At 34.4% G+C, this 14,742-nt stretch overlaps 1 protein-coding gene across 20 annotated transcripts in view; it reads left to right on the top strand.

The window, feature by feature from the left end:
- TCF12 (transcription factor 12) overlaps positions 1–14,742 on the top strand; it is a 351,415-nt gene that overhangs the window by 315,691 nt on the left and 20,982 nt on the right. For 11 of the 20 annotated variants that reach the window (XM_070236010.1, XM_070236006.1, XM_023616783.2 and 8 more), the window contains 2 exons: positions 7,003–7,076; positions 8,932–9,138. In XM_070236010.1, coding sequence (XP_070092111.1) covers positions 7,003–7,076; positions 8,932–9,138 — 281 coding nt within the window. Of the gene's footprint in view, positions 1–7,002; positions 7,077–8,091; positions 8,164–8,931; positions 9,139–14,742 lie in introns of all 20 variants that reach the window. The other 9 variants (XM_023616749.2, XM_070236001.1, XM_023616756.2 and 6 more) reach the window with 1 other exon arrangement.

The following is a 14,742-nucleotide window of genomic DNA, read 5'->3' as shown; positions in this document are numbered from 1 at the left end:
TTTCATGAGATAGCATAGAAAATAAACAAAACCTTTTTAGAAGTACATGTAACTTCTTTCTTTCTTGTTCTCTGCTTTTTCAATGTACCAGTGTAAGACTTAAAGATGAATAACTGTTTCTGCTAGATAGTTTTTCTTTATTTTTAGGTCCACTAAGTTATTATGTCATGTATGTATGTAAATTCTTGGTGATAATGCAGTTTTTTTGCTAAGGAAGAGAACTCTCTATGAATGTGGATGAATGTTGTTAGTGGAGTTAAATAAGTGATTCAGATTTGCTTTACTTTTTCCTGTTTTTTTCATAATAGCTTTAACAAATTCTAGATATTGTCCTACACTATAAATTTGTTGAGATACAATTGTTACTGTAAATAGAAATTTTTATATTTATTAGAAATAAGTAAAATTAAGGATAATGCTTAGTATCTGTAGGCTATACTTTTAAAACTTGAACTGTATTTTTCTCAGCAGTATTTGGAGAAAAACCATGCTAAAGAAGAAATATTAGTTCTGAGGAAAAGATATTAGGCAACTGAGTAAAAATTGCCATATTCTTCCAACAGTTGACCTCAGACATGATTCTCTTTTCCTGATCAAGCCATTATTATTTAAGTCCATGTGGTGGTGGTGGTACTATTGTTAAGCCTTTTTGCATTGTTCAGGGTTTCTGAAAATCAGGGCTCCTAGTATGTCAGGGCTTTGGCCATCACCTGTGCTTTGTGCGTTAGCCTTGTGACTCTGCTAAGAAGCATTCCAGTGTAGAGATGATGAACTGATGGCAGCTGCTTTCAGCTATTAGTGGGTTCTGCCACTTTCTCAGACACCATGGCTTCAGCTGTCTAGTAAAAGTTGAACAGCTGTTCCCCACGTAGACAGGACTATGAAAGACCCATTGACTTAAAGTTGTTGTTTAACAGAGAGCTGAAATTACAGGAAGAATGATGTAACTTTAACCCTACTCACCCTCTTGGCACAGTTTTACTGAAATTATCATTGTCATTTTGCAACAACTTATTTCACTTTCTCGTCTGTGGTATCTATATTGGCCCTTACTATGTGTTCCCACTGCCTCTCCTCCTCTGCCCGGTAAGATAGTTTTCATTAACACTGGGTGGGAAAGCAGGCAGCAGAAGAGCTAGCATCTATAAAGGGACCTCAGTAAAACAGAGAATCAGAGACTTAGACATTTTTCAAAAAATAATAGTCCAAAGTGAGATCTCACATTTCCTCCTCCATCTTTATTTGGTGTTTAATGGCTAATATCCTCTTTTCCCCTTTAATTCAGCTGATTAATGAAAATCTGTGGCCCATTGAATTGTGTAGTGCAGGTATCAGTAGGCTTCTTTTTCAGTTCAGTCGTAATCGAAGAAAAATACTTTCAAATACTCCCACTGAAATGACAAATTAAAGACTGATTTTATGCAGGTGTATCTCTCTCCCATCTCCTATACCTAGTGTTTCCTTCTTATTATCACATATACACACACACACGCACCCCAAATTGGCAGAGCAGATATGGAAACGGAATAGGAAAAAAGCAAAGCATGATGCAATAAAGTATTCACAGTTGAAGGGAAAAATGAAAAATAGCAAACCAAAGCTCCTCTATAATATGCAGAAATTATTTTCTACCTTGTGTGGCAGTGGCCTGTATCTTGAGTGGAAAATTCTACCCACTATGTACTCTCTACATTTGCCCTGTTCTTTGTGTCTGAGAGTCAGTCAGACTGGGCACCGGGCTTGTAAGGATAGATGCACAGATACAGAGCCACAGAGGCAGCCTCTAAGGCAATCATCATTCCTGTTTAAATCCTACTCATTTTCCTTGGGAACTTTTTAGGCCAAAAACATACATTTCTACCTAGAGAAAGCTTAGGAGGAAGCTTTTGATATGATGATATTGTGTCAGTTAGGATGCTTTAGGCTGAAAGGAAGAGAAACTTTTGTCTTGACTGGCTTAGGTAATAAGGGGATTGGTTGTCTTGTATGACAAGAAGCCCATAGCAGGTCAAGTTCCTAGACCATATGTCAGGGCACTTGCTCTACTTTGCAGTTTTTCCTCAGGCTGGTGGCAAGACAGCACTTCAAGGTACTACGTGTGGGCATACCTGTGTCCAGTAGAAGAAAAGGGACCATCTTTTCCTTGTCTTTTAAGAATCTTTTTCCAGAAGCCTCTTTAACAGATTTCCCCTCATGACTCATTGGCCAGCACTGGGCCTGATACAATTGCTCACAACAGAAATGGGACCACCATGTTTATCTTAGACATCAGGGTTTATCCCAAGAGCTAAGAAGAGAATTACTCCTTCCTGGTTCATACTAGGAAAAGGATAGACAGACACACACCACAGACAAAATCAGGGCTCTGGCAGAAAGGTAAAAGAAAAGAATGGCTGTGTCTATTAGAGTTGTTATTTGGGAAAAGATACAAATATTTGAGTTAAGAGAACGTCTTTACAAAGGGAACTTGGAAAGCAGGCAAGCAAAACCATGTTTTGCCTTTCTTTGCCTCCTTCTGAAATGTAAATGAATTAAAGTTTAGTAATTGCAGTACTCAGTAGCAATCTTCAGAACATCCACAATAAAAATAAAGAGGAAGGAAGAGAGGGAAGAAAGGAGTCCTCGTTTTTTAATCAATGAAATGTTTATTTTTATCATCTGTCAGTGTGCCTGCTCAGCAGGTTTTCAGTTTAGTTGAGAAAATAAGAGAGAAGAAAAAAAGAAAAGAAGAGAGAGAACATATGAAAATGGAGCTATTAAAATTCACTCTAAACTAGAGTACTCAGGATAGACTTCATGAAGAGTAGGATTTTAAAAGGAGGAAAAAGAGCTTTCTGGGTATAAAGGGAAGAGCATGACAAAGATCCAGGTGCAGGAAAGTGTGTGACCTGTTCATCCAGAGTCATTGAGATGAATGATTACGAACTCTTCACGTTTGGAAGTGTGAAGCACTGAGATGGAAAGGTTGGCTGGGGCCAGATTGTGGAAAGCTCAGCACTCAGCACTACATTAAGGATTATCCAAACTTTTCCTTGCATGAGGGATCTCATGAAAGTTTGAGATTACAAAAGAAACATTTTACAAAATAAGAAAATGCATGGTAAATGGTCCTAAGAATTTCTCTCAGCCACATAAAATGTTGGTATGTATTCCCTAAATTTATTAACCAGGTTTATTAGGTGAAGTACTTACAAAGTCCCACTCAGTGTGACAGCAGATCAGAAACACTAGGTAAATTTTATATTTAGTGATCAAAGAAAGCCTTTCCAAATTTTCTAGCCGCATAACTCAATTCTTTTATTCTAGTCACCCAGCTAGCATGTTTTCTGGAAATGGTCTTATTGACCATTTTAATATCAGGTATGTTTATTATAATCCTACTTGAATAAGAGCTAACTTTCTGGGGTAGTCACTAAAAAGCCCAGGGCAATTACAGAAATTTTTAACTACATGAAGAGTTGAAAGCTTGTGCTTATCTAATAGAAGGGATATATAAGCCCAAAACCTCTGTATATGTCTACACCAGATATCAGATGACACGGAAGGAAGGGGGGAGGTAATCCTGTTCTGTAGGAAACCTCTGAGGTTTCCAACCTTTGCACTTTTGTTTTTCCGTATTTGTGTAATAGCATTACAGTTGATGATTACAAGCTAGAGACAGAGATGCCAGTATGATTCTAAATTTAATCTATGTATTTTATTCACAGACTAGTTTTACAAAAAGGTGAAGATGCATGTATGTCTAGAGTTAGAGACGTGCTTGCATTATGGTCTGTGTCCAGAATTGGAATTCTATTCACAACCCTAAAGGTCTCACTCATAGCTAATAAGCCATCAATGGGCCAAAAGTGCAGAAATCTACATACATTATTTCTTTTTTTTTTTTTTTTAAAGATTGTCATCTGAGCTAACAACTGTTACCAATCTTCTTTTTTTTTTTTTTCCTGCTTTTTCTCCTCAAATCCCCCCAGGACGTAGTTGTATATTTTAGTTGTAGGCCTTCCTAGTTGTGGCATGTGGGATGCTGCCTCAGGGTGGCCTGACGAGTGGTGCCATGTCTGCACCCAGCATGCGAACTGGTGAAACCCTGGGCCGCCGAAGCGGAGCGCACGAACTTAACCACTCAGCCACGGGGCCGGCCCCATACATTATTTCTTTATTGTTTACACAATAGGTCTACCATTAGGAAGAGATGTTAATAATGTCCCATGGTCAAAAAGACCTTTAGGCTCATGAAGTGAGTGCTTTCATATCTTTTACCTCATTGATTGGCCTTATAAGGCAAATTGAAACAAAAACAAAAACTGTGTGCCTGTTTTATAGGCAGGGCTCACAAAATAAATTGACAACACAGACCAACCAGAATGCAGGTCCGCTAATTCCTGCTATTCACTAAACTTCCATATCTCCCTTTGAGTTTTACCAGCCATAGGATTGCCTTCCACTGAACTAACCCTGTCCATCTAACTGCCTAGCCTTCTCCTTTGTGATCAGTAGCATGAAGTTTTGAAATGACTAAGTGGGGTTAAAGGAGCTCTGTCCATGAAATATAACTTGGCATTTTTATAAAGTTCGAACTATTATCAGTGATTTAATCATGTTAGTATTCTATTTTAAGCAAATATGTCACAGTGGGACAACTCAATCTATAATAAAAACAAAATAGGTTTGAATATATGTGTATTTTTCTAGTTAATGAATTGCATTTTTGAGATAGACCTTAGCAGTTTCTTCAGATCACTACCAAAAAATAATGAATGTAGGTGATATCTTACCTGAGTAACTCAGTGCACAAATCTCATTCCTCAATGCTAAGCTAGTGAAGAACCACAAAATTTGCCTATTTTGTAAAGCAGATGCATGCTAAGGATTCTGAAGTGTTTAAACATAAAACTTCTGTTAATATTCCACACAAATTAAATAATTTATTGATCAGGCTCCTATCACAGGCTGATCACCTAAGGGGGTTGGGAAAGATGGAGGAAAATTATTGAAAATAAAATATTTTAAACATTAAAGGAAACACTTTTTAAAATAACTTACTCTTTTTCAAAATAGATTTTGATTAACTTGTTATTCACATAAAAATTCATAATTCTACATCAGTGCTTAGAAAGTACTAATGCACTGAAATCAGTGGTAAAGTATTGGCTGGTTGTTTTTATATGAATTCTTCATATAGTCAGTTACTAGGTTGTTCAGGTTGCTAAATTCTACTTGTTAATTATAAAATTAGCCCACAAGCTTCTGTTTCAATGAGCAATTTTAGATTGTCTGTAATTTATTTGTGTAGTTGAATTATGATTACATTTGTATGTCTAGCAGGAAGCCTTTAATGGTCCTCAAAATAATTTGTTTGTAATTTGCTTACATGTAAAAAAATTGTTAGCTGATGAAATACATAATATATTTTTTCTTACAATGTTAGTATTTAAGTTTTTTCTGTATAATCACAGCTACTTGTGAAATATAATCAGGTTATTAAGAATCTATGTATCCAGGTCTTCAACTTACAAAATGTATATGATTAATGAGAATACAGCTAAAGTGAACTATAACAGTTCCAATTTACCATAAGTTTTTGGTTTCCTAAGTGTGGAAATTAACCTACAACAGATCCTAATTGGAACATAGTTTAAAACTTTATTTAGCAATAAATGAGACAAATTAAATAAACCTTCAACTTCTCCCTCTTCAGATTTCTAATATAATTCAGGTTGTCACCAAAGTTTTTATTAAGAAAAATAATATATATTTAATTGAAGGGTCTTTATTACTTTCTATAAATAACTTATTTTCAAATGCACAATCCTGAAATAGTAAAGGTTTTGATCAATTGTTTTTTTTTCTTTTAAAGCTATTTTGTCAAGACCATTAAAACACTACATTCTCACCAACACATAGATGAATTCTTTTTTTTTTCTTCTTTTGTCCTTTTTATTCTTTCTACTCAGAACTTGTATCTTTTCTTTTTCTATCTTTGTTTTTCATTATATTGCTAATTTTCTAAAGTCAGAGAATAAACATTTAACAAAATCTTTATAATGATATTTTCTAAATTAACTAATGTGTTTTGGTGTAAATGATGTTGGGAAAATTTTTAACAGGTAATCCTAAATGTATTTGAAATTGGTGAATTTGTGCATTACTAAAGGCTCAAGCAATTTGACCTTATGAATTAAGAGTCATAAATATGTTCATGTCTTTTAATTCAGAAATGCTCCTTACTCTCATGACATGTTCTCCGCCCCCCAAAAAACACAATAGTTACCATTCATAACATAGTAATACTCAATTACATAATATAGTAATACTCAATTACTATTCATAATAGCCTGTTAAAAGCAACCAAAATGTCCAGCAGCAAGGTAATGGTGGTTAAGCAAATTATGATCTAGAGGATCAGCTGTATAGTCATTAAGAGCAGGCTCATGAACATTATGTAAAACCATGGGAGAAACAGAATTTTAAATTATGTATATTTTAAGTACATTTTCTCAAGATATGTGTGCATATGGGCAAAGTCTGAAGAATATGCAAACATAAAATGTTACGTTGTTTTATAGTTTTTTTCTCTTTGTTTTCTCAACTCCCTGCACTGTTGTATTAACAATAAAGTTTTTTTTTAATGTGTTGGGGTCATAAGTAGCCAATACCATGCTGAAGGCTAAACAAAAATTTTCACATAAATTTATGTGTAGTCATGCATCACTTAACAGGGATGCTTTCTAAGAAATGCATCATTAGGCGATTTTGTTATTGTGTGAACATCATAGAGTGTACTTCCACAAACCTAGATAGTATAGCCTACTACACCCCTAGGCTATGTGGTACTAATTTTATGGGACCTCTGTCATATATGCAGTCTGTTGTTGACTGAAAGGTCATTATGTGGCGCATAAATGTACAGTTATTGAATATCTTTACCCTTTCCGTCAGAATGTTATGAAGATCACCAAGTTAACCAAGGTGTGTGAGTGCTTTTGGATTTTATTTTAACAGGTACCAGTCAGTGGCCACGACCTGGAGGGCAAGCTCCTTCATCCCCAAGCTATGAAAACTCACTTCACTCCCTGGTAAGAGCCTCTTAGAAACATACTACAGGTCACTTTTATCTGATAAAAGTGTGGAGTTTGTTTTTTCATTAAATCTTGAGTAACAATGAAAAAACAGTAGGATAGCATTACACATGAATTCTTTGCTAACAAATGGCCTGATTTAGTTGAACAATATAAGACACATTGGGTGTGCCTTTTACCATCTGTTCTTTGGGACATCAGGCTTCTGGACTCAGGACAGCTGGTATTAAAATAGTGTTATAGGATTTTTGTTTCTTTGACAAATCAAGGGCTTAGTTTTTCTATACTTCTATGTTTACATATAAGAGGAAACTTAAAAAAAAAAAACACAGACCAAGTAAAAGCAAGCAAATTAGTCCAGCAATGCAAAATAGTTGTATATTACTCTTTCTCATATAATCATACTATGTATAGTTTATTACATTTCCATTAAAAATTTAAAATGTATCAATTATTTTTGTCATGAAGAGTGTTATTTCCCATGTTTTCTTTTATAAAAAAGAATATATTGTACAAATTGTACCAGCAAAATGTTACTTCACAAGCAAGGCAGTAGAATGAAGGCACCTGCCTAGGTATTGAGAGTGAAGAATTTGTGGTAGAATGTTAACTACTGTTGATTTTCAATGCTTATCACCAAATTACAAAGTATTATAAAAACAAAATAAGAATGACTTGATGGAATGCTAAGTCATGCTATCATTTAGTAATTCCAGGTTGCAAATAGAAAAGTTCTTTTTCTGTGACTAACAGAACATTTTAAATTAAAGGAAAGTTTTCTTCTCACATATTTTGCAAGCAAATATAAGCAATGTGTGCTATTTAGATGCTAACCTTATAACTTCACTGTTAAATCCCAGCCTTCTCATATCTTAATACAAGTAGATCTCGCAGTTCTCTGCGTTAACTTTACTAACATGTTATGCTGACATGCACATCAGCTATTTCCTCATCTCTTTTGGAGTTAATCTTAACCTGTGCTTTGCCTCCTGTTCTGTCTTGACTTTGCCAGAAAAATCGAGTTGAGCAGCAACTTCACGAGCATTTGCAAGATGCAATGTCCTTCTTAAAGGATGTCTGTGAGGTACTATTTCTTTTAGATGGTGCCTTTTTTATGTTTCAATTAATTATACTTCCTATTATCCATTTAAAATTTTCACGCCTGTACAGACTCCAAAGTCTTTTAAAATCAAACAATGACCATTTTCGTTTTTGTAACAGTATGTAAGAGTAGACTTTTGTTCTTTTATGTTGTTGAGAATGATTCTTTTTAAAAGAGCTCTACTGGCATGTGCTTTTGATTTTAAAAATTCTAATATGTTTGTGTATGGGGCATGTGTGTATCCACAGACAGACATTATTATTTCCTAAGTTTTGTGAAAGAGCATATTTGGATGTGTTCAACATTTCAGATAGGTATGCTTTTTTCACTTAAAACAAAATTACAACTTAAACTTAATGGATTTGAGGACCCTTCCTCAAATTGCCCTCATTTCAAAGATCAGTGTTAAAGTACAGGTTATCTTTTTTTATCAACTATGGTTAATTGAGTATCAGACACGGTAGAGTAGCCTTCATCTTTTGTAGAAGCTAAAAGAAATAACCTCATGGTAGATTAGTAAATTGATTTCATGAAGCAGTAATTTGTTTCTGAAGCTTTGTTAATTTAGCATAGTCTACAGATACCCTTTCTTTGATTGTTGATTTGTAGTGCAGGTAGTGGCTTTTGAAGCTACTTGATATTGCATTTCACTTGCTGTCTTCCATACATCCCAAAGTAGGAAACATAGCGGTTTAGTGAATGTAACAGATACCAGCAGTAACCTCCATGTCTCTCTTTCCATCCCTACAGCAATCTCGAATGGAGGACCGTTTAGACAGGCTGGATGACGCTATCCATGTGCTGCGGAACCATGCCGTGGGACCTTCCACCAGTTTGCCTGCTGGTCACAGTGACATACACAGTTTATTGGGACCATCCCATAATGCACCAATTGGAAGCCTCAATTCAAACTACGGTGGATCAAGCCTTGTTACAAGCAATCGATCTGCTTCTATGGTAAAATAGTGTTCATCTTTTTTGTAATAAACCCTAAAGCCTATTGTCCTAAGTGTTTTTTAGGAGATCTTTGAAGGAAAAGGTCCTTCTTTTGGGGAAAAAAAGACCTGCCTGGTCTTGGGCAGGGTCATTGGTTGAGCATTGGCCCTTAAAATCCTGCTATGATCGTGTGCAAAGGCAGAAACTTTCTACAGGGATCATTTTAGCTTAAACTTGGATTTTTTTTCCAGATGTATAATAATTGACAGAACAGTTTTTGCCTTGAAATAGTGTATAGGAAGTCTGAATAGCAAAAGCAGTAAAGCAAGACTGAATTTTAAGGGTTCTGGTCTAGAAAAGCTGTTTATTATCGTTTGGAACCAGCCTTCAATAGCAGAAGGAATTCAAAATTACTTGTGCAGGTCCAAATATAAGCTTTATTTCCAAATGAAGAAAAAATGTTGAGTAGTTTTAAGAATGGCTATAATTTAAGTGACAATGAAAGGAAACAATTTTAAATTAATCCCCAAAGAGAATAAAATAATTCAAACCATCTTTTTTAAAACATGGTAATTCTTTAGAGGGAAAAACTTGAAATTCTACATGCCTGCACATTAGAAATTCTGTGTTGAATGTCTTACATTATTTTTTCTCCAAACTGTCTTTTAAAGGAATGAAGCTCTTTTTGAACCTGCTGTTTAACTGATACCATGTGTTTGCATGTTTATGGCATGGTTTTTAAGATTCATTGCATGCTGTGAAATAATCTCCTGTGAAACAGATCTTCTAGCTGTAAGCCATGTGATCAAGAGTAAAACTCACCTATCATCAAAATAATTAGGTACCCCAAATGCTGAAGGCTTGTGTTCTGTGAAATAGGATTGGTTCCAGATTTTCACATTCACATCTCAGACAGCCGTTTATATTCATTTTGGAGCCACTGAAGTAAACATCAAACACGGCTGCCTGGTTTCCTGAGAACAGTGATTTCAGCAACTTGGGTGACATTAGGTGCCTGCATATCTTACAACCAGTTGTTTGGGTTTTTTTTAATGTCAGAAAATCTTGAAATTCAAGCTCCTTTTAAGTTAGTTTTTGTTGCTATTGATAAGCTAATAAATGTGAAAACATTTATAAATTATTAAACTCAGAAATATAAGGGAGTATTTTTATCACTATTAGTAGTAATAAAATAACTAATAGTATAAGATAACGTTTGTTGAAATATAAATGTAGAATATCAAAATTCTTAATTATTTTGTTGAAATACTATTTTTCCTTATTTAGAAGAATGACTTGAAAATCAATATATTTGAAGCCCAAGTTTGTCTCAACTGCAGCATCTGCAATTCTTATTCCTCACTCTTAATCATTTTTAATTCTTCATTATTAATAGCTCACTGCTCCCATTCTAATTTATCTGCTACAATATTTGATGTATCTGTGACTCCTCCCAATTAAAATGTAGAGTTTGTATAAAATGGAACTTCTGTCTTGGGGAGGTTGTTTTACCAACTTTGGATAAGAGTTGGAAAAGAGATTTTTCAAAATCCAGTCCTCCAAAGCCATGTAGAAACCTACTGTGGTATAAAGGACTTGTAGTGAGGCCAGTCCCGTGGCCAAGTGGTTAGGTTCGCACACTCAGCTTCAGCAGCCCAGGGTATCGCTGGTTCGGATCCTGGGTGCAGACGTGGCACTGCTCATCAGGCCATGGTGAGGCTGCATCCCACATAGCACAACCAGAAGGACCTACAACTAGAATATACATCTATGTACTGGGAGGCTTTGGGGAGAAGAAGAAGGAAAAAAAAAAAGATTGGCACCAGATGTTAGCTCTGGTGCCAATCTTTAAAAAGAGAGAAAAATTTAAAAAAAAAACTTGTAGAGGGAAAAATTGTTTCATTAGATATCACCCTGAAGCTTTTAATTAAGAAAATACCTCCTATTATGTCCTCTAGCACTGTGCTGCCTCAGGGCATCAACAAAAGGGCTGCTAGAGATATTCTTTAAAAAAGAAAAAAATTTAGTCTAGAAAAAAAGAGTCTTTGGAAATGTGAGGTGAATCTGGCCTAGTCTGAGCAGCAGCATCAGTGCCACAGCATCTCAGCTCAAACTGTTGGTCAATGTGTCTATCAAGTTTCTCTCTTTAGTTTTTATAACCTTCTTAGAGGCCACAGAGCTGGTGAAAATCTGCTAGTCATCATCTGCTATATCCACCCCATCCAGATACAATCACTAGAGATGGAGATGTTTCTGTCAGGCTTACCCTCAAAATATAAAGTTATTAAGTGACAAAATCTGACACTGTCAGGTGAATCGGTATTCATTTCCCATCCTTCTAAAATGAGCTTTCTAGCTGTGAGTTCTCAGTTTCAAGAAAAAGACCAAAGGATGGAATGAAATGAAAATTGCAGTCCACCGGTGACTCTCCCAACTAAATCTTAGGCTTACTGTTGAGGAAGACTCTTATCTTGGTGGGTCTTACCCATTTCTGAAGACTTCCCTCAGTACTGCCTGGAGCCCCTTGCTTACATGTTCAGTACCCACCTGTATGGAGTCAACTCTTTTCATATTCTTGGAGGGTGTGTGGTTTGGGGGACATATTGTTGTAACTGTTGCCAGCCATCTTCAAGAGTTAATCTCCTGCTTTTATTATCCTCTCTTGCCCCCATATATTCTAACTGATCATGACTAAGAAATGATAATGACAATTTTACATTCTGGAATCACTTTTCTTTTTTTGTCTTGTTTAACTTTCTAGTGGTTTGTATACTTTTCCTCTGTATTAACATAAATTAGTATTTGTTTTAGGCTCCTAAAAATGGAGGTTACGCAGCCAAAATTACAAATCAACCACAGAAATATCAGTTTATCAGCAATTCTATATCACCATGTAGAATTTGTGAGGTCAGCTTCTGTCAAAAATATTTAATTTTCATCATTCCATTTATTTTCTGCTGAGAGTGGAATTATTCTAATAAACATAAATACCATTTCAGGAACTCCACATAATATTTAAATAAAATTTTTGTTGTAATGGATTTTTGTTCTAATGGGCATTTACTGTAGGTCACCATCCTAATTGCAGGTTTTAAATATGATAGTGCTTTCTCTCCTAGCATTTAGAAGAGGAGTCAGCATACTTTTTCTGTAAAAGGGCAGATAATATGTATTTTTGGCTTTGCAGGTTTATGGTTTCTGTCATAACTACTTAACTCTAACATTGTAAATTGAAAGCAGCCACAGACATTATGAAAACAAATGGGTGTGGCTGTTTAATAAAACTTTATTTAAAAGAGCTCCTTTATTTGTAGTAAAAAAAAAAAAAAAACCCAACAAATTTGGCCCACATGTCAATCCCTGATTTACAGCATAAATTAGTTTCCCAGTGCAGGAAACTAGGGTTAGCAAGTTTTTCCCTTTTTCTAGGAGCCTATAACTTTTTGCTTATTTTGCTTTAATGAGTAGTTTGGGATTTTTGAAGTAGTTGGAATATTTGAGGTGAGCCAGAATGCACTGGGAGTGGAAGAATAAGAGTTGATGGCAGGATAAAAGTGGTACAGAGAGCTCAGCTTCCAGCCTGCAATGCTCTCAAGAATACTTGTGGTGTAAAGTCCACGTGAACAGGTTAACCAAAATAGTGTCCTTGGCAAGGAAATAGCTTTGTTGCTGAGAACTTTTCTTTACATTGTTTTTAGTTATAACAAGATTGTGCCAGTGAGGTCATCTGCAGCCGATAGTATTGATTTGTAGGAGGAGATCCATCTTCTTGTCTTATAGATAAAATAATTGGTATTTTTTAATTGTTCCAGAAAAAGGATTTTTATATTTCGCACCAAAGAAATAAGACTACCACCTTCCAAAAGTACATGTTAATAGAAGTCAATATCAAAAGACTTAATTTTGATTATTGTTGCTTTTAACTGAACAGACTTGACTAACATCAAATTTTAGAATTAAATGAGGTTTCAACCACAGAAAGCTTTTAACATATTTTAACTATCTAATATACACAAACATTAAATTTCCTGAAAGATTTACTGTATTGGAAAAAGAAACTAGGAGATGGGTAATCTCCTACTTTTTTTATATAATTAGCATAGCCAGCCTGGCATAGTTTTAATATTTGCTCTTAATTTTTTAATAGAATTAACATTTTCATTTACTTAATGTCTTATTCCCTTTCAGTATTTTTGATGATTTCCCCATATTTGTTTAATGCAAATATAAAACTTAAAACTTTTTATCAGGTACTCTTATTAGGATGTGATTGATGTATCATTTAAATTTTAAAACACAAAGTCAGAGTTTTTAGAACCATTGAAATGTCAGCCTTTGTCTTGAGTTTTGCTCCCATTTAGTTAGTGTAAGAATAAACTCTTGGAATAAACTGCTGACAGGAAAAAATATGGATACTAAGTGGAAAACTGAAAAAGAGTAGAATCGTTAATTTTGTTTGGGCATTACAAAGAGGTCTCAACAACATGAAACTATTGTACATCACATCTGTTTATGGCTGTAATATCTAAAATACAGAGGCCCAGCGAGATGGCTCCAGGATAGCACTTTTATCTTCAACAAAAAGTATTCAGTTATTCCTCAGACAGTGATTACGACTTCAAACCAAAATAAGTTAGATTAGAAATGTTTTTTATTAATGGAAGCTTGATGCAAATCTTAAAAAGTTACTTATTTATGATATAGGACAAAATTTCATCCATGAGGTCTTTTGATTTCTTTGTTACAAGTCCTGAAGAAATTTAATCCAGGTATTTCTCTTAATTTTTATTATTATTATTATTATTATTGGTATTGCTTGGGTTTTTTGTTGTTTAAGCTATGGTTAGAGATGTGTGGTATTCTTGTATAAGAGCAGAGTAAATAAGGTTAAATTGTAGAATTTAAAGCTACCTTATATAATGATTCAAAAATATAAATCATATCTGTTTTCCAAATCCTAAAGCAGAGAAACCATATTTTTCTTAGTTCTAAGAGACGTAAGTTATTAAAGACTAACAGGCAAATAGGGTAATATTTTATTCAAAATAAGTACTTTTGTCACTTATCAAAATAAATTTGGAATCATTTTAACCTTACATTTAGACATTATTTAATTTTATTAGTATAAGTTTGTATGCCATAGAAATTGTATGTCTAGGTTTTAACTGAATTGAAGGAGTTAATTTTTAACTGTATTTTTCTACTTCTAACCAATTTTTCCTCAATAGGCAATTTAAAATTTTTTTATTTTCATTAAGACTACATTATAGTGCTTTTTAAGGGTTTTGATACCATTTTTTAAATTCAGAATTGTTCAAAATGACTTTGTTTGAAAACCATACAGGTTATATATTTATGGTAATATCATTAAAAAGGACCCATAACAAATGGAATTCTACCAAGTTTCTAGATAAAACCCTTCTTCAGGTAAAACAACAAACTTACAGAACATAAAGATCCTTTAATCAATCTCTAGATTCATACTGATTAATTTAAATCATTAGTATTCAGTCAGTGCTACAAATTGAACAAATTATTAGACTAGAATTCAGAATCAGAGAGGAATTCATAGTGAGTACTTTTTAGTCTGTCCCTTAATTCACAAGCCCTCTTATTCACCAAGTA

This window comes from Equus caballus, chromosome 1, assembly GCF_041296265.1.
Source record: "Equus caballus isolate H_3958 breed thoroughbred chromosome 1, TB-T2T, whole genome shotgun sequence".
Classification (NCBI taxonomy): Eukaryota; Metazoa; Chordata; class Mammalia; order Perissodactyla; family Equidae; genus Equus; species Equus caballus.
This window is presented reverse-complemented; position numbering and strand designations above follow the sequence as displayed.